The sequence below is a fragment of the Kryptolebias marmoratus genome, linkage group LG14 (genome assembly GCF_001649575.2).
Source record: "Kryptolebias marmoratus isolate JLee-2015 linkage group LG14, ASM164957v2, whole genome shotgun sequence".
Taxonomy (NCBI): domain Eukaryota; kingdom Metazoa; phylum Chordata; class Actinopteri; order Cyprinodontiformes; family Rivulidae; genus Kryptolebias; species Kryptolebias marmoratus.
Genome location: NC_051443.1, coordinates 12858205 through 12878679, shown reverse-complemented (window position 1 = coordinate 12878679; position 20475 = coordinate 12858205). Strand labels below are relative to the sequence as shown.

Below are 20475 nucleotides of genomic sequence, written 5' to 3'. Positions count from 1 at the left end.
CCCCCCCCCCCCTCTGGTAGAAATGTCAGTACGGCTCCCCGGAGGACTTTCTGAGCCGAGCTCTGGATGCTCCTCAGCCCCAGTCGGTCAGTAACGCCGTCAGCCTGCTGAGAAAGATCGGTGCGTGTCACCCCAGCTGCCACACCCTCACCCCTCTGGGACATCACTTGGCGAGTCTGCCGGTCAACGTGAAGATCGGCAAGATGCTCATCTATGGAGCCATCCTCGGCTGCCTGGAGCCCATAGTACGTCCTACCGCCTGAGCACTGCTAGTGACCTTTGACCTTGAGCTGGTGACATTTCATATACACGGTCCATTTGTTTTTGTTCAAAGTGGCTTGATTTAAAAAGTACTAAGAAATGATTTGTTTCAGGCAACTATCGCGGCGGCCATCACGGAGAAGTCTCCTTTTTCCACGCCGATGAATCGAAAAGAGGAAGCTAACTTGGCTAAAGCTGCTCTGGCATTGGCCAACTCTGATCACCTGACCATATACAACGCATATGTGGGGTACGGACCGGTCCAAAGGACTGAATTTTTTTTTTTTCCTTACAGAGTTGTCTTTCATGAGGAAGCTAGTTGGAAAAAAATTCCTGAAATGTGTTTGCAGCAACTAAGTGCTGTGAAAAGGTGATCAGGTGCTTCTCTTTGTGTCTTTCTTGATTTTTTTTTATAATGGATTTTAACATCTTTTCTTAAGGATCAAAAAGTATTTTGTCAAAGTTAAACAAAAATCAGCTCATTAGGAAGGATGAGATGTTTCAACAATGCAGCTGCTGTTTTCATCTCCCTAAAGGAAGTCTGTTTAAGATGATTAAAAATCACACCTGATTGTTTGAAAAAGTGCTTTTTGTAGAGTGATAATAATAAAAGTTTACCTTCGACAGCCGGCAGATTCACTCATAGCACTCGTAGAGGATGAAGCATTGTTGTTTTCTTCCCCTTTTTTTTTTATTTGAGTTTTTTTTTGACACAGTTAGCAATGATTTGCCATTAAATTCATGCATGTGATAATTGTCAGTTTTATTGTCCCAACTGCTTTTCTGTTGATCGTTGACCAGCATTAAAAGTCTGTCTGTTTGCCCTTCGTGGCATAAAAGGCTGTGTTCGTAACTTTCACAACCGGGAAGTTGGGATCTGGTGAAGTTAAAATATTCCAATGACAATATATGCCGATAATTTTTTTTTTACTTATAATGAAAAAGTCGGGAAGGACAGGGGCAATGATTCCTACAAAGAGACCTAAAAGCAAACTTTTGTTGTTTATAGGAGTCACTTTTTGTCATTCTTACCTCATCTTCTGCTGTTTTAAACCCCGTCAGGTGGAAGAACTCACAGACTGAGGGGCTGAGATCAGAGTTATCTTACTGCAGGAAACATTTCCTCAATCGAACAGCTCTCCTCACAATAGAGGTACCACGAAGATTTCACTACACCTGTTTCTTTTTCCTCCATCGTCTCTCTCTCCTTTATGATCTCAAATGCTCCCATGTTTGGTTTAGGATGTGAGGAACGAGCTGATGAAGATGATGGAGCAGGCGGGTTTCTGGTCGTCCCGCGCCTCCTCGTCTCGCTCGAAGCAGCAGGCGGCCGCGCCGTCCAAGCAGCAGATCTCCGTGCTGAACGCGGCGCTGGCGGCGGGGCTCTACGACAGCGTGGCCCGGGCGCTGTGCAACCCCTCGGTGGACGGGCTGGAGCGAGTGGCCTGCACCGTGGAGACACCTCAGGGCAAGGCTCAGGTCCACCCATCGTCTGTTAACCGCAACCTGCAGACGCACGGCTGGCTGCTGTACCAGGAGAAGGTAGGAGAGACCCGGGGTGTTCTTTGCATTCGTGCGTGATGTCTCGTAATCAGTCGTTCGCATTTGTTTGAACGAACCGTCCTCCTCAGGTTAAATACACCAAGATCTACCTGCGAGACACCACTCTGATACCTCCTTTCCCCTTGCTGCTGTTCGGAGGCGACATTGACATTCAGCACCGAGAGAAGCTCATCTCTTTAGATGGCTGGATCCACTTCCAGGTCAGAGGTCACGGAGCCATGATTGTACACACAGGAACTTCATTTTACAGGCCAGCAGATCAGAAAGGCTTCTGTTTTTAACCTCCTGAGACCCTCTGTGCTCATACGAGGACACAGCATCGAAAAAATGCACACCGAACAAAAGCTCAGGTCTCAGGAGGATAAAGAATGACCATATTTATGTTTTTATGTAAAACTAAGTTTGTGAGATCGTTGCAGCTGGTCCTGTTATTCAGCTACTACGGTTCACTCAGAAGTATGTTTAGTTTTATTTAGTTTTTTTGCCTGCTCTATAGCATGTGGATTCAAATGTTTTTGTTTGCTGCGTTCAAGGCTCCGGTGCGGATTGGTGTGATCTTCAAACATCTGAGGAAACTGATGGACTCTTTGCTTGAAAAGAAGCTGGAGAACCCCAGAATGAACCTTGAAGGTAAAGAAACAGTTTGTTCGTGCTGGATATTTTTGTAGCTTATATTTTTATGCTTCTACAACTGTATTAAAACTGAAAAATAATCACGAGGAATGTTTCGGTTCTTTGTTGGTACAGTTAAAATGAAAAATTAGCAAACAAAGGTTTTTTTTTTCTTGGATCTGATCTGTTCCTCTCTCCTCACTGCAGATGACCCAACCATCCAGGTGATTCTGGATCTGATCAAATCAAAGAACGCTGCGTGACTTCGAACCGACGCATCGTCTGAAACACTATCAAACATCGGCCTGGAGTTTGTCCGGACGAACACCCGCAGAGACATTTTACCTCACGTGAAGAGGAATGTATATGAAAATGTATATGGAAGAAAATAACAGAAATGCAGAAATTGTTTTGTGCTTGACCATCAAATTATAAAATGACTGTAAACGAAAACATGCCAAGTAAACTTTTGACGATTTCAACAGACTTGATGCTTTTTTTAAACACTGACGACACAAACAAAGGCATAAAACTATACTTTAGTTACTTTCATGGTTTAAATATAGTCATTATTAAATGACATTCATGAAAAGAAACACTTTTATTAGAACAGCCCCACAAAAAAGTTTATAATCCTTCATATTTATGGATTTCAGGTTATGTGCCAATAATTAAGATAGGTTTGGGTCTGACCTGGTGTTCTAATCATTAAAGAGCTCTCTAAAGCCTTCAGAAATACGTACGGCAAGAAAGGTTTAATGAATTATTGGAAAGGAGTCACTTTACTGTAGGGTAACACTGCAGTCCTAACCTTGAGCTGAAGGCTGAAGGTCGGGACTTAAATGTCTGCAAATAAAAGTGTCATGGCACACGTGATCAGAAATAAACAAAATAAAATGATTCCACTTGGCAGATTTGTCAGGAAAAACGCTAAAGACACAAAATAAACATATAAGAACAAAATGAATGCTTGCAATAATTATACAGGCAAAAAGCACTCCTTTTGAGAAAATGTTCTCCAGACAGATGTAGAAAAAAGTTGTTTGGTCGTGATTATAAAACTGAATACATTGTTCACATTTCAAGTATTATTAGCAAATAATATGTTTTATTGATAAAGTTAAATCAAACCCCCAACACCTCTACACCAGTACTCGTTTCCATATGGAGGTTTTAATGAAATAAATGTCTATGAAGCATATAACAATGTTAATTTTTTTTAGTTCATTGAACAAGCTGCGAAAACCTTTAGAGGAACTTAATTTAGGATTTTTACCGGCCGTTCTGAAAACAGCCAGCGGTCAGATACTTTCGCATCACAGAGGAAATGAAAACAGGTAAACAAGCGGCACACTTTTTACTTGACTCTTGGTTTAACATTTAAAAAAAAAAAAAAAGTGAACAATTAAAGACAAACCATTTCATCTTGAGCCGTTTATTTTGTTTTTTTTTAATTCACATGAAAACCTTCCAAATGGAGCGACGAGCTTGATAAACCTTTTCTTTAGAACCAGCTGATGTGTTCAGAACACCGAGCAGCTCAAAATTCAGACTTTGTACAGAGCTATGACACTGATTTCTCATCCGACAACAGGGTTTGTGTTCAGGAAATCACAGAAGAGGGAACGAGGAGGCACATGTTATATTGGAGCATTAGTAATGAATCAGGCTGTAGCCTGTGTCTCGCACCGTCGAGTAGGTTGGCTCATCTGCAATCAGACAACAACAAATCAGCATTATAAAGAAAACGTGTGGACTCCACATTAGTTTTATCATGAACCCACAGCCAAGCATACTTCAGAAATATTATATAGGCCTGTAGTGGAAGTGTAGCTGCAGGATGTGATACTTTATGGTAAGTTTGTCCAAAAGTATCATTATTTAGATATTAATTGATGCTAAAATTCAGAACCTAATTACTCAATTGAAAAGCATTGATGCCATCCGTGGTGTCCCCTCTAATTGTCACACAGCTTCATAGAAAACACACACAGACGCCCAGCTCCTGAAGGGGAGGTTCTGTGGAAACCTTATGAAGTGTTAATGGCTCACCTGCTTCGGATCGCTTCATGAACAGCTTTAGTTTACAGGAATGTCGTTTACATCCAACAGGACAGATGAGCTCATGTTTAATCTGAACGTATCTACTGCTGCTGCCTAAAAAACAGCTTCAGTCTCAAAAAAGGCCATCCACCTGAGGCCATTCAAAGAGCTTTCTACAACAGGTAAGATATTCTTTCTTCAAACCTTTTCTACAGAACGTCACTTCAAACTGGCCGGAATACGACTTGAAATAAATTTGAGGTGATTGCTGCTGTCACCAACATCAAACTGACTTAATAAAGTTTCACTGCATTGAGTCAAACATGGCATCCGCTGTTACCGACGAGACTTTTGCAACTGAGCACACCTCTGCAACTTATCAAACAAATAAATTAAAAAAAAGGTTAAAAACAAAAATGTTTTAGGTAACCATTATTTTGTAGAATAGCAGGCAAAAAAATTAACTTTATTCTACGAGTAAAAAAAAAAAAAAAACATTTTCTATTAGCTAAACCTATTTTCCTGCTATCTGCTAAGAATTTGCGTCAGACCGTTTACTGTTCTATTAAAACTTGACAACATCATCACAGTGAATCAGACTCCTAATCTTTAGCTTTTCATTTGACATGTTTACAGTCATGTTGCTATAAATATACAGCTGTATGGCTTCTGAAACAGGATGTCAATGTATTACTTGTTTCTTATCTTACAGAACACTGACATGTTTGTGTGGTTTAAAGATTGCGATCACAAAATCTTCTTAAGAAATTTAATTTAGAGAACGACCTCGGCATGCTCACAGTTTCTTGTTTTTTTTAAGCTGGTGTAGATTCTCAGACATCCAGGAAGACGGTTCTCTTCTCATCCGAGTGTTTCAAACACTCTCTGTCTTCAGCTACAGAATAGAAGTCCAGTTGTTTTTGTTTTTAACCTCTTTTTTTTGGATTTACCATGTCCTGGATGTCTGAGAATCTACACCGGCATATCAAACATATAGTACTGTGACAACCTTATTTTTGCACAAAACAAATAGAAATAATTACCACTTTAAGCTCATTTTCTCAAATTGTATGAATGGAAATTAGAATGTGTGTAAACTTGGGACTGTTAAGGGAAGCTTTGACAAGTAAAGGGAAAATAAATAAATAAATAAATACATACCCCTACTGTTCTGTGCTGGGTTGGGTAATGGCCCCCTTCTGCAAATTTACAAGACAACGTTACCACACCGGCTGCACCTTCAGTACTTGGGGACGGCGGCAGAGAACTGCTCTCGTTTACCTGACGGCAGGTGACGGCAGGGGTCGTGACGGTAGAGCGCCAGTAGGAGACATCTGACCGCTGTAGAAGTTCTCATACAGAACTGGAACTGTTCAAGACACACACACACACACACAGATAGTGTTTACATACTGGCAGCTGCTGTGTGATAACTACTTCCCTTTTAACTATAATCCAACACGGATTAATTGGGTTTATACCTGGTGGTTTTTCTCCGGTTTGTCTGAGGTTTACAAAGTGTTCAATGTCTTCCTGGATGTCACACTGCTCCAGCGATCTCCTCACTTCCTCATACAGCTGCATACACACACACAGTAAAAAACAAGGTCAGAGTCTAAACAATCTTTTACTTCACTAATAAATACAAGAAATGTTTGTCTAGTAAGGTACAGTGAAAATAATACGCAGGATTTGAATGGGTTGATGGTAACGCTTAAATTACACTTCCTCTGATCCCAGAACTAGCTCTAAATAAAACCCTGACATTTACCTTATCTTCCTACATGTCAACCAAACTGTTTCAGTCTACACTCCCGGTTTGTCGTTATTTTTAGTTTTCACTCAGTGCTGTGCTGGCAAAGCTCGCCAGTGATAAATATATCTGGTCGTTGTGTTGAGCATCTGGTTAAAACAATTCTCTTTCAAAGACAAAACCTCAGCAAAATCACTTCTATGAATTAAAGACCTAGCACTCTGTGAAGGAGTGAATATTTTCAGTTTTAGACTAAGATCATCTCATGCTGAGAAGGGAAGGAGTTGTAGCAGTTGTAGGGAGTCATATATAATCTCAGAGTATACTAACAACCAAATTTTAGCTCAGTATCTTTAAAATTGATCACTTTGTAACCATTTTGGTGCTTGTTAAGGTTTCTTAGGTTTGGTAGCCATCTTGAACGGGGTTGACTCCAAAAATTAAAATGATGTGGATGTACACCCAAAGGTTACTTTCTGTGAGTTTAAGTAAAATATGTCCCCTGGATCATGAGATATTTTGCTAATTTTAAATTTACACACACACAGACACGGACAAAAACACTTTCGGCGATAATAAAAGTAAAATAAACTAAGAGTGAAAACAATCTAATAGATACTGTCTTAGCAGTTTTATAAATCCAGCAGAGAGTTAAGTGGGAACAACATTTACTTTCCTTTGCCTGGAAACGACTGAGTCTAAAGCTGCTAAATGCTCAAATGTGGCCCACAGGTAGATATTAACTGTGTCTGCTGTTTGGTGCAAGCAAGGGAAAGGAAAAAATAAGATTATTCAGCCCTTTTTTTTTACTCGAAACAAACACTTACGGCAAGACAGAGCCAAAACAATACGTTTATGAGCTTTAACAGTTACCCAAAATGCTGATATAATATATTTGTTTAATCTGTGGTGTGAATGATTATTCAGCATTCACACTGTTGTTTTCCTGTTTAATTTTTTATTATTATTTATTTATTTTGTACATTTGAATACTTTGTGCTGTTTTAGCCATTCAGATATCAGAATCTTCAGCTTGTTTAGGAGATGGCTACGACGACTTCAGGCTTTTGTAACAAATATACTTTTCAAAATATTTAACTTTATTAACAGTTTTTTTCCCTCCATAGAATTACATTGAGATCTCTTCAGTTCCTTCATAAACATTGTTCTCTTTCACATCTGCGTCAGCATACTTGTTCTATTTTTGTCTTTTTTTCAGTTTGTAGCTACTGTTTTAATGAGCCTTTTGCTACTTTTACCTTCTAGCTAACCCTTTGCTACTTTAGCTATGCTTTAGCTACTTTTAGTTACCTCTTTGCAACTTTCAGCTAACCCTCTTCTGCTTTTAGAAGGCTTTAAAATAATATTCAGCTTAGCGTTCACGCCGTATTCTTGCATAAAATGCAGTTTCTCTGCTTTTTATGTACTTTGTGTGACTTTAGGTCTTTTGTACAACTTTTTCTTGCTGGATGCTAAAGAGAAATTTTCATTTTCTTACATAAAGATAGTATTTTGCATCCTTATTTGTTCTCTCAATAAGACTGATTAAAGAACCCTTATTTTGTAGGGGAAGTAGAAGCTTGCCTGCTTAAAAATTCAAATATATTATTATTTATAAAAGGCTTGAGTGCTTTGATTGACTAACTAATTGGACAAAAACGATCCATTTTTTTTAATCCTGCCAGCCTACATCCACGGCTTAGGAGGCTTAGAATGTTTCAGGGTGATATATACATATATAAAGAAAATATATAAATATATATAAAGAAAGAGGAACATTCCATAGGCCTGTGAAATGTTTTGAACCTTTACCTCATCGCTGGTGACACACTGCTGAGAAAGCTGGTTAAGATGAGTCCAGATTGCGTTTCTTAGGAAGTTAATACGCTCTACTGACTGGTTTTCAAAGACCTGTGGCAAGGAACAAAACCCACATCTGACATTTAGCTGAACGTTTGTTCCATTTTGGCGTTGTGTGAATGATGAGGTCACCGGTAGCCTCTACCTCGCAGGCGCTGATGTGCTCCTTCAGCCAGTCATCTCTGACCTTCGCCAGCGCGGTCACATTCTGCTGGTATAACTTGTCTGCCAATGTTAAACATTAGGAAAACATACACAGGCAACGTTACTGTTAATTATTCCGATGACACTAAACGATGCATTCAGAATCAGAAGCTGTGCTCATCTGTTTTACATACAGAATGCATGTAAAGCAGGGCAGATAAAAGCTGTGTCATAATGTAGCGCGGTCATTTCCTTACAGCCTTGCTGGCAAACTTACCTGCTTCTTCTGCATTCTGTTTTGCCTGCTGGGCTTTTGACTGGAGCTGGAAGACGAAAAACAAAGGTGAAATGAGAAAAAAAACAGTTGGTTTACATCTATTTATTGTGAAAGTGAAACTTTTGCTTCATGTTTAAGCTGGACTGGGGACGTTTTCAGCAATCTTTTGTAGTCTAGTGCCTTGAAAAAGTATTCGGTCCTTGAACATTTCCACATTCAAAGTATTTTACTGGGTTTTTATGTGCTGGATCAACTCAAAATGTGAAAAAATTGAAGACTAGGTTAAATAACAGACATAATCAACATAATAAATTTCAAATTTATTAGTTTATATTTACATTTAGATAAATATTCTGTCTGCTCTTCATATTTAATTAACTTAAATATGTGCGTATGTTCGTTCTTTGTCTTTGTACCTTCTCCACCTGCTTGGCTGTGTTAGTGCTGGCGTTTCGGTTCAAGTTCTGATCTGCTTCTTCTTTGTCTCGACACTTATGCTCGTACGTCTTCTTGGACTGAGGACAAAAAAAAGCGCCAACGTTAGGGATCGTCCATCCAGAACTGTTTGTTATCACAGAAAACCAACAGGAAAAGCACTTATCAAGTCAAAGGAAATCAGCCCGCCGTCAGCAGTTCTCCTTCTTCCCCATTCTGAATAATTTGCATGGTGTGATTTATCTCTTGGACTGTTCAAAATGACTTCCTCTGCCAAAGAGGAAGAACAGAGAGGGAATGGGACTGGCCATTTTCACACACAACTGAAACTGCATCGGCATGACTCAAAAGACTTCCAAAACTTGGCCCGCTTGAGCTAAAGAACCTGACATAAATCCTGCGGCGCCGCTACGTGTAAATAAGGGAGGGTTTTAGCACGTCAGTCGTTCTAATTGTGTCTGCCATTGTTCGTCTTGTCCTCGAAACATAATAGAAAAGTTTGAATCCTTTTATCTTAAACTAGAGCTGAGCTTCAAACGTAAAGAGTTTCCATCTCTACTTACATCCATTGTTTTCTTGAACTGTGAAGACTTCTGTTTGTGGACGGCATCCATCTGTTGTTCTAGCTAAAAAAAAAAAAAAGTCCACATTTAGCGATCAGATGAACACATTATATTAATCATTTCTAAGTGTCACAGCGTGTGTAAGAGTACCAACCCTTTTCCTCACTTCTTTCTGCTTTTCTCTAAAGTCTTCCAGCTTCTTGGCCTCCTCCCTCATGCTGTGTGCCAGCTGCAAGTGGGATAGACTGACTTGTTCAGTCTCTGCAGCAACAGCAACAAAACATATGAATAATATGCTGGGACACACAGGTCAAAAGGTTTTTATTGAAATGGTAAATACTTACGTAATTTAAACACATCCAGGGATCTCTTTAAAGTGCTAAAATACCAATAAAAAAACAATTCAAATTATTTTATTTTTACATAAAAATTTGCATAAGTTTCATGTCTTTTTGATGCTAGAATTCTGTATCTGAATCTTTTTTTCAAAATAGTGTTGCAGGTGTATGGAACCCTTACAGCTGTATTTTCGAATTAATTAATTAATTTATTTATTTGGTCAATAAGTACGCAAGGTCAAATTTGGGCTAAAATTCACCAGGAATCCTTGCAGGTGTACCGTTCAGCGTGATTCCAGGTGAAGATTCAGGCATTTTCTCCCAATTTTGTGTCTCCAACTAGTCCCCATTAGTCACAGTCAAGTCGGAGACTATCTTTAAGGCAGTATTTCACCTGGCTGCAAATGCTGGAGAATAGCCGTGACTCAAAGTTGCGGGAAACTAGGTAAATTTCCTGTTCCAGTCTGACTGAATTCTATGCACTTGGAACCAAGCGAACCAGCAAACCACGTGTCTGCATTTTATGCAGCCATTTTTTGAAAAATCAGGGGTTATTTTTGTTTGCCTGGCTTGCAGAATTGTATTGTTGGCCATGCACATTATTTTCTTGCCCACATCATGCCCATCTTGACAGCCGCCCTCACATTTATGGTTTAATCTTGCCAAAGTCCACTTTTTCAATGAAGATCCACTTTTTTTTAAGTAATCACTTTTCGCTGGTGTGGTCTTCAGGCCTGGACGTTTTTTGTTAGAGGAGGTATCAAAGGTATCAAAGTACAGATCTCGCACTCTTGAGACGCGCTGGAGACGCCCACAACAAAATCAGGAAGGGGTTGAAGGCACCCGCTACGACTCCGTGACTATGTTGTCGCAACAACGCCCCACAAACACTGCAGTCCATTCTGCACTCCTGAATGCTGTTTGCCAATTAGTTGCCAGTAGATGCAGCCCAGCAAGTAATTCTGTCCTTCTCAATGTTTTCTCTAGGCTCTCAAGTTCCTAATTTGTACAATGTCCTTACATATAATGGAAATGTACCCTTTGATTTTAACAATAGGCATTATAGGGAACCTTTACAACAAAAGATCATTATTGCGCCACTTTGGTGGTAAAGCATATCAGTCCAGTGAGTCATTTTCACCCATTTATCTTCCTTCCTCTTGACACTTACACCTCTACGAGCAGAAACAAAACTAGGCTCATCTGACCACCCACCAAATAGGAAGTTAATGTGCCTGCGGCGGAACAACGAATTAGCACTAGCACGTGAAGGACAAACAAAAATATCTCTGAGAAACTGAACACAGTCATCATTTCTACTTTTAAATGGTCAGCCAAAGAGTTTGCTTAACCCTACGTTTGCCACGTTTATCTGCACTGGAGTCTAAATCCAGACTAAAAAAAGCATTAAAATGCTATGTCAGCTCTAAAGAAAAAAAAAAGAAAAACATTTAATTACTGGAGGCCCTGGGTAAACAGAGCTGCTCAGACACATAATAACAGCATGCCGACTCAGAGGGTGCTTACTTCATCTCATTGTGTCCACAAACCTTCTTGGACAAACCAAGCAGATCTTTGGCGTACTTCTCTTCGATTGTAGCCCTGAAAGAGATCATTGCACTGCGCTGTAATAAATAAAGTGAAAACAGGACAGTCACTACGGTAACAAACTGGCAGCTCAGTCATAGGGAAATAGTAAATGCTGTATCTCCAGTTGACATTGACACACAATTTTCTCTTATCTGTTAGAGAATGGACATTTGTAGAGGTGGGTGTTTTAAATTCAAATGTCACAACGATAAGGAAATCCATTTGCATCGGCACACATGGAGGAAAGACAAAGCAAATCCAAGGCCTAGCCCTCCTTGACGGAATGCATGTCGCCCACCGCCTAAGACTGAGATCATCTTATAATGAAACGTCATATAGCCTTTTCATGTCAAATTTAAAACATAACATGATGCACGACACTCTGAGATCCAGCTCGATCCGTCAGTGCTCAGACTATGTGTCGGAGATGACTCTCAGCTACTACCACACCAAATTCTTACCTCAGTATCTGCAAACTGGGCTCCATTTTGAGCCATTTCTGTGATAAGCTGTGGAGGCCATCTTGAATTGGATAAGCTCTAAAAGTTAATCAGTTGTGGATGCACAACCGACGACTACTTCACGACAGTTTCATTACGGTTTGTCCAGCGGTTCGTGAAATATTTTGCTAACAAGCAGGCTTGAGGTTTTAAACAAAGAATTTGAGTTTGTGTTGGGGATGACTTTCAGCTACTACCACACCAAACTTTACCCCAGAATCTGTAAAACTGACTGAGATAGAGCCATTTTGTGTTGGCTAGTGTCTATTAGCTGTGGCAGCCATCTTGAATTGGGCTGACCTCAACTGTTAATCCAGAGACTGCTTTCTGTGAGTTTCATTGAAACCGGACCCAAAACACACACACACAAACAGGCAGTGACGTTGTTTCTTGTCTTCTGAGGCGGCGGTCGATAAATAATAATTCTAAGACAGTTTTAAAGATTTATAAGCTACTTATGAACCAAAATGGGTGACTTCATATTATGCTTAACCCAAGCTGAGAGTTTGGACCGAGCCTGGGCGTTTACACAGTAACAGATCAAACAAACAAAAAAACACCCCTAGAATGTCAAACCAGGAAGTACCTACATGAAGTAATTTGAGTATAAGTTACTTCTACTTGTTATCAGTTTACGGAGGCTGACTAATCAAGAAATGTACACAACAAGTACAGAAACTCTAACAGCGATGTGTGTCTTTCTGCACAAACACACTGAATCACAATCACTGACTGTCTGCAGGGTTTAAAGGGTGAAATATTTTAAACTCTGTTTACGTTTTTTACACAAGAAACTTCCTTTTAGAAGGTTTTCTTACAGTAGCGTGCAATAATGTAATTACTAATGCTCAAAGCCCACGTTAGGTAACTTTATAAACATATTTGTACAAATTTCCATTTATGTGCACATATGACTACGAAACTTCCCTTCTCGTCTTCTTGCCGCAGAGTCTAAGGTTCAACTCCCTCCGCCTTCACAAGTTTTAATTTCACCTTCTCCTTTTCTAACCATTAGGGTTTACTGAGCCATGCATCCTGCTGTCAACAGCTGGAACATCTGGACAGCTTTTCTGAGACCTGTGCTCCATTACCTGGCCTTCATGAAGTCCTCCACCTCTTTGCACGTCCTTTTGCCGTCGTTGAGATACAGAATGATGGCATCGTAGCCACCAGTGGAGGTCAGATCTGAGTTCTGTCAGGAGCGGATGACAAATATTGGAATTATTTCTCATTTATATAGTTGTCTGTTTAATTAATTGAAAGCATTACAATAAAAAAGGCGCGATTACTTTTTCCGTCTAAACTCAAATAAAACTGATTTTTTTTTCCCTCCCAGCTTCACATCCAAAGTGTTGGCAGCCTGTAATCATGATATTCATGATGTAGACATTATTCTCCCAATACTGCGCTAAATGAAAGAAAGCCCTGGACTTTTAGTAGAGAATGACACTACTTTGCAGCTAGTTTCACTTCCCTCAAGAAGGAAACACGAAACAAATCACTCACCCAGAAGAAATCTTTGAAATGAAGGTTTTTCATAACTGGATCGGATCATGCGGCGATCAGCTCCCTGTGTGAAAAACTTATGAGGCACTCAGAGACCGGTAAGAGTGACGCATGCGCAGTGGGGGTGGCGAACGGAGGCATGGACAGGTAAAGAGAGGGATGAGTTGACTTTGAGTTTGCTGCCCTCTGCTGGCTGATAGAGGAACTCACAGGGTCTGCGCAGTGAATTCTGTTAATAAACAAATATCTTATAAAACACATACTTATACTTATCAAACACTTATCTTAAATTAGAGAAAAAAAATAAAGGTAGGTTTTGGTAACAGCTGAAATCCCCTTGATTTTTTATTTTCTCTTTACAGAATCATTGTACAGTCTGTGACACCAAACTTAGCAATAGTTCAACAACAACAACAACAACAACAACAACAAAAAAGAAGGCTAAAAAGATAAAGAAAGATAAAGAAAAAATACATGAACTTCAGATGAGGGGGAAAGAAAAACTGTTCAAATAGCATGTGACTGATGTGAAACAGGTTTTCTGTGTGATTTTGGAGCATTTTTTACATTCATGTGATCCTATGGTTTTCCACACGCGATCACATATGAAAAACATGATGAATTCATGTGTTGTTTTTTTTCTGTGAGGGTACACTTGGGGCACATCGAGTCAATTATGAAGGTAAATAAATACAAATTTTTATAATAACTGAAGCAATGCATGAATCCAAAGTTCAAGGACTATAAAATTCTGCTTTCGGCATACATTTGGCACATTTTCTCAAAGTATAAACCTGTGTTACTTATACCCAAGTCAAAAAAAAGTAAGATTTTCTGGTTTTCTTTGTTCATTTTGAAATTAATTAACAAATAAGTTTTAATTTGACTTGTTTGATGGGATAAAACAAGCAGTGGAAAGTGTCTGAATGCTTTAGTAATATTCCTTATAAGGCAATGAGATGCCCTAAAATTTATTTATGCTCATATTCTTATAAATTAGAATGGTTTTTAGATTATGAGCTCACTTCTTCCAACACCGGTGTTATTTAATGGTTTTAAGCAACAGCACTGCACAAAATAATTTGATCCATTTTTATGACTAAACTTTTAATTTACCTTCAATGGCTACAACCTATGAAGTAAACTGAAAACAGAGCTTAAAAAAAGCGATTTATTTGTTATTTACACTGTTAAAGCCAAGAATTTATCCAGGTTTTCTGTAAACAATCTGACCCACTCCAACCAGCAGAAGGAAATCAAGCTGACCTGACAAACCCAAACTGTGTACGCTGAGTTCACACACACACACACACCTTTTTTTCCACACCCTGCTCAGAAACCAGGAAGAACAGTGAGTTATTTCATATTCAGGTAAATCAAGCACAGCAGCAAACACTTTTTTGTCCTACAGACCATCACAAGAGTAAACATATTGTGGGTCATAATATCTGATAAATACGCTTACAGCACATTTACAGCGAAAACAGAACCTTTCTGGCCCCTAGCTTCAGACGGATGTGACAGCAGACCACCTGGAAACATTTTACAGTTCTGTAATGAACAATGATGGCCCACACCTTCTTAAACCATGTGACCGTCTGCAGCACATGTGTGAGCTGTTCCTGAAAGAGAAAGCTAGGAAAAGTATTTAAGCCTTTGTTGATTTTGACCTCCTCTCCAAAAAATGCCTGGATTTCCTTAAGCTAATCCAGTTTCCTCCTAAAGAGCAAAAACACGTTGTGGCAAAAACAACAACCGAGACAGGAAAACCCCCTCAGCTTGGTGAAATTTTAGGAACAAATCTAAAATTGAGAAACATTGAGCAGAAAGTCCGTGGGATCTATGCAGTTGTTATTGCCGTATTGAGACATCAAAAACATGTGCTGTAACAATGGAGTGCACGATTTATCCCGACGCAACACTTTTTAGCACTGCTGTCATATAAGCCACTGGGGAGCTGTATCTGTGGACATGTCATAGACTGGTCCAGACCCTGGACAACAACAGCAGCTGGCATATTACAACACATCATTCAATAAAAACCAAGGTACAACGCGGAGGCAGCTTGGGAAACAACTACCTTTTACTGCTTTCATGAGAGTTAAGAGGGTGATCTGCAGCCAGTTGCTGCTAATCAGATGTACTTGATTATCTGATCCTCGGCAAGTGTGAACAGCTCTATCGAAAACAGAAGTTTTGGTGTTTTACACTCCTCCAACAAACTGTGAAAAAGCACAATAACTACGGCTCAGACTTTACAGTTAGCATAGCAAATACTCTAGTTTGTAACAGCGTGGAAAAAAGTGGCTCCTTTGTAAATGTTACCCAGATAAAAACCTCTTCTTTTTTTAAAAAAAAGAGGCCATTTTTAGCGTCTCAAAATCCACAAACAGTTCTCCTCTAGACATGCAAAATGTAAGCTAAAGTAACTCATCACCCAGTTTAGATTTCAAGTTAAATGAATGATTTTGTGAATTTGTCATAAATCTGACACGTATAAATTTAACTGAGCAGTCAAATGATTTAGTCCAGATGCTGGTTAGCGCTGTGGCCTAACAGCAGGCTTTCAGATTTGAGTCGAGCGTGTCCGCCTGCCTGGCCTCTCCATGCATGCCGGGATTGTTCAGGTTCTCCAGTTTACAACGTCGGGTCGGATCAAACCTCAAGACTTGTGGAACAATGTCCTTTGGACAGACGGGACTAAAGTGGATTATTTACCCACACAGCACAACACAACACCGCGTTAGCCATTAAAATGCTTCCATCAGCAAAACCACTTTATAACAAGCTGTCAGACACATCAGTGGAAGTCTGATGCAGTCACAAGGAACACACAAGTACTGAATGGCTTAAAACCTTTTTAGAACTGGTGGACATTATGCCACACACAGTGGTTCTTTTAACTCCCTGCAGGCAATCTAACACAGGTTTTTTATTTGTTTCTAAATAAAGAAAAGCAAGTGTTGCACACAAAAACCTTCAGTGTTAGTGGAAACTGCTGTAGTTAAAGAAAAGGGGTGAAATTTGGTTGGGAAGAAAAGACTTGTCAGTCACAGATTATATGACTGTGTGATTATACAGATTTCACAGATAAATTAAATATGATAAATAAAAAAAGAGAGGTGCTATAAACACAAGGAATCTCATGCCACAGCCAAACAACACGGCTGTCAGTCACACACACGTAAACATTTACTGTCTATTCGATGAGCTAGTGGCTGCACATTTTTAATTTTTGCAACCCAATATCGCTCCTTCATACAGTGAATGATGTAACAGGAGTGCAACTCGACAAACAATCCAGAGATCACCTGATGAGGGTTTTCGTTTTCACTCAGGGACTTCCCAAACCCAGATAAGGAGGAAGCAGTTACAAAGCAAGTTGTGACATGTTCATAATGCTGTCACGAGAGGTTTCGTAAACATTTTGATTTTGTCTGAAGAGCTGCAAGGTTTTACGTCAAGAAGGCCCAATTTTCTGATAAACCCATCGTGTTTTTCTGATCACCAGATCTCAGTCTTCCAATTCGATCTTTAAAATCGAGTTAGCTATAAAAACAAAGTTCCCAAACCTGCTACGACTATATTCAGACAATAATAATCCTCATTATTGGGGTTAGGTAAATCAGAGTTTATGAAATACAGCAAAACGACGACGTCATTTTGTGTCATGTGATCTTCTGTATGTTTTTAATTAGAGAGCCTCTTCCCTTTTTAAAAAGAAGAAGCTTAAGGTTAAGTTTACAAAGTCCAAACTTCAGGATTTCTGGAACAATTTTAGATGCCCACATTTGTTAGCTGCTCGAAAATCCACAAACGTTTCTCCTCTAGACATGCAAAATGTGAGCTAAAGTAACTCATTGCTCAGTTTATGTTTCAAGTGAAATGAATGATTTTGTGAAGCTGTCGTAAATCTGATACGTCTGTAACTTCAATTGAGCAGTCAAATAATTTTGTCCAACAATAGGTGTCCTTTCTCAAATGTCAGATTTGGGTGGAGGGTGTCTGTCTGTCTGTCTGTCCTCTGCATGCATGTCTGGATTGTCTCCAGCGACTCCCATGGTGCCAAAACATGTTGTGGCAAGAGCAGCAACTGAGAAAAAAAAACCAAAACCTCCAGCTTGGTGGGGTTTGAAGAAAAAAAACTGAATATTGAGAAATGTTGAGCAGAAACTCCATTTTAGGATGTAGACACCTTTTATTACCATAGTGATGCATCATACAGTGACACCGGTTTTACTTTCGTTATCAAGCTGCTCTCAGCTCATTAATTAGTTGTTTTAATGGATGACTATTTTCATTATTTTTTTTTGTTTTGTAATGTCGTCCAGCTGTCCGGCATAAACAGCACAGCTAGAACAGGGTGTAAAGGTGGTGTTTTATGTCAACCGACTGATTAGAGGCAGCCATAAATATACTGTAAACAAAAGTGCCTTGCTGCAAGTGGGAGGAACTTGGCTCTGACTGCTGGGGATTCCAGTGGCGTCACTTCTCCAGTATATAAACTCGCCTTCCTATTATTAGTGCTATAAACCTGCTCTGTCTTGTCATAGCACGACAGTTGGGAATAAAAGGCGCTGAGAGCGAGAATACCTGGAGCTTTTTTCTCTAAGAGCGCAGTAAAAATGGCAAGCCAAGGTGAGCGTGAGCACATTTATTTGAACTAGGTCTTGTTAGACTCGGTTTATGGTTTTATTGTATTAGATTGTGGACCATAAGCTTTATTGTATATTCATCATTTGTTGTGACTTTCTCTCCATAGATATAGATTTCACTGCCGTCGTGGAGCTCTGCGCCCGCGAGCTCAGACTGGTTGGAGACCAGCTGTACTGGAGGTACAAGCTGCTGGAAATCCTGGTCAACAACTACAAGACTGTGTACAAGGTGACCTGAGGCGTCACGCTGGAGCAGATTCAAAGGAATGACCAATGTGTGGAAAAGAAAAATGATAAAAAAATGAAGAAAAAAAGCCAACTCAGGGAAGTCTCGAATGTGGACTCATTGTCTGTGGCAAAGTGTTGGTCCTCAGGAGGAGGGATGGACACCAGCCTGTGGAAACACGTGGCCCGAGTCGCCGGTGTGGACTTTGGACTAAAACCAGAACTCTACAAGGGGACAAATGTGTGGGAGGTGGTGGATCCTGAGGCCCGTGGACGACTGGACCACTGGATGTTTATCTGCTGATGCTGATACTACTCATACACGTCTTGGATTTTGACTTCTTTTTGTGTGCTCGGTTCTAAAACTATTTACAAAAAAAGCTGATTTAGAGGTGTCCTCTGGAACTGTTCGGTGGAGTATCTTTCTCGTATCTTTTTTGACGCAGGACTGAGCTGTCACTACCTGTTCAGGTGTGTGGGGCAAATACTAACAATGATAGATTTTATACTATTACTTGTTTTTCTGTGAAACTTTTAACATTAAAGGACATGGCATATTTATTAATACATCATTTATTAATATTACTGCACCAAGGAATTAAAAAAAATGTGTTGTATTACTTTTTTTTTTACTCAAAGTGCAACTGAATGGTTTTATTTATTATTGTTTTTGTCAAAAGACGATTGTTAGCACCCGTGTTTGAAAGGATATTTTCAATTATTTAAGAAATCAATCTATAAAAGAGTTGTTTTCTTGCTCAGCTTGGCTGACAACTTTCTATAAAAGGCCAAATAAAAACAGACTGAATGTTAGTTTTTATATGAAATGTTACTTTATATCAGTATCCTGCATTCTGTGACACAAATGTAGCTTCGTAATTGTATTTTTGAGCAAATAAAGCTTGTTGACTCTTTATGTGGTGGTATAAGCTTATTTTGGTGTTTGAAATGCTGTTTTTTCTAATATATATTTTCAAATTTCAATCAAGCCACTGAAAGACAAACAAACAAACAAAAAAAACCAAAACAGAAACATAAAGAGGAAGTTGAAACTGAAAGAAAACAAGTGCCCCCCAGTGGGTTGTCTGCAGTAAGTTTCCAGTAAATGTGTGAAACATTAACCAGAATAAAACAGAAACAAAAAAAACCATCTTGATAATTTATCCAAGTTACATGTGTTGATTCACATAGTTCTTACCTTGTTGCTGTAAGTTCATACATTTATTTTTCCAATACAAGTTGTAATTAGTCATTTGATGCAGAAAGAAAGTAGTTTGACAACATGACTGTATGGAGGACCAAAAGTGACATTGTTCATGCCTGCTCTGTTTCAGGAGAACACCTACATTTGTGTTGTAAAGCACTTTGAGTTGCCTTGTGCTGAAAAGTGCTATATAAATAAATGTACCTACCTACCTACCTACCTATAACATTGATCAGCTGTGTGGCGTGAAATGTTATTTCATGGTTACCAAGGCAACCATGGAGAAAAGAGCAAAGAAGCTAAACGGCCGAGAGAGCAGGCATGAACAATCAATCTGCACATGGATCCTGCTCCTTCCTGGTTATTGACCAATAAGAGAGGAGCTGGACAAAAAAACACAGCCTCCTCATTTGCATACCGAGGAGGCAGAAATGCACATGGTGATTAAAGAGGAGGAGGAAATGGGTATGGAAAAGGCAAAAGCAAAAGATATATATTTCTGCTTTTATTTTTGAATATGTCTCTTTCGGTCTTCCATACAACTGTGCATGGGTCAGCGAGCGGGACTTTCAGCTTCCTATAGATTTCGCTCCGTTTGTACTCAGAGGATTTTCCAAGTTGGAAAAATTCCCTCAGACAATATCACAAGACTTCATGCCCGGAGTGTGTTTTTGATGACTCTCAGCTACTACCATGTCAATTTTTAGCTCAATATCTTTAAAATCAACTGAGTTACAGCCATTTTTGTGTTGGTTAATTAGCTGTGATGGCTATCTTGAATTGGACTGACTCCAAAAGTTATTCAGTTGTCGAGGTACATCCCGTGTTTAGAGATAAAGATTAAAGATTGCGGGTTAAAGACTGTACAATAAGCAGCACTTGGAGCATGTGTTGTGAATGATTCTCTACTCCAATCACATTGATTTTTTGTCCAATATCTGCAAAA

At 39.4% G+C, this 20475-nt stretch overlaps 3 protein-coding genes across 4 annotated transcripts in view; 2 read left to right on the top strand and 1 right to left on the bottom strand.

Moving 5' to 3' along the window:
• dhx29 (DEAH (Asp-Glu-Ala-His) box polypeptide 29) overlaps positions 1-2918 on the top strand; it is an 11836-nt gene extending 8918 nt beyond the window's left edge. Inside the window, exons 22-28 of the mRNA XM_017407490.3 lie at positions 21-245; positions 375-511; positions 1324-1414; positions 1504-1803; positions 1893-2024; positions 2358-2454; positions 2644-2918. Of these exons, the coding sequence (XP_017262979.1) occupies positions 21-245; positions 375-511; positions 1324-1414; positions 1504-1803; positions 1893-2024; positions 2358-2454; positions 2644-2699 (1038 nt within the window). The 3' untranslated portion in view covers positions 2700-2918. The remainder of the gene's footprint in view (positions 1-20; positions 246-374; positions 512-1323; positions 1415-1503; positions 1804-1892; positions 2025-2357; positions 2455-2643) is intronic.
• Positions 2919-3855: 937 nt separating this feature from the next.
• Positions 3856-13711, bottom strand: pstpip2 (proline-serine-threonine phosphatase interacting protein 2). 2 transcript variants are annotated; one of them, XM_017407530.3, is made up of 14 exons: positions 13446-13711; positions 13031-13131; positions 11377-11451; positions 9856-9890; positions 9678-9772; positions 9512-9574; positions 8930-9028; positions 8514-8559; positions 8238-8317; positions 8045-8143; positions 5961-6057; positions 5761-5848; positions 5641-5678; positions 3856-4145 (listed from the first exon to the last, which is right to left on the bottom strand). In XM_017407530.3, exons 1-14 carry the CDS (start codon positions 13476-13478, stop codon positions 4090-4092), a joined length of 1005 nt encoding a protein of 334 aa, XP_017263019.1. In that variant the 5' UTR covers positions 13479-13711; the 3' UTR covers positions 3856-4089. The 2 variants fall into 2 exon arrangements, with proteins under 2 accessions (XP_017263019.1, XP_017263018.1); XM_017407529.3 differs by having other exon boundaries at positions 9666-9772; positions 13446-13706.
• A 4250-nt stretch (positions 13712-17961) lies between these two features.
• Positions 17962-19241, top strand: pmaip1 (phorbol-12-myristate-13-acetate-induced protein 1). Its single transcript, XM_037979374.1, has 2 exons — positions 17962-18083; positions 18208-19241. The coding sequence occupies exons 1-2, from the start codon at positions 18071-18073 to the stop codon at positions 18336-18338; spliced, it is 144 nt and encodes a 47-aa protein (XP_037835302.1). The 5' UTR covers positions 17962-18070; the 3' UTR covers positions 18339-19241.
• Positions 19242-20475: the final 1234 nt, after the last annotated feature.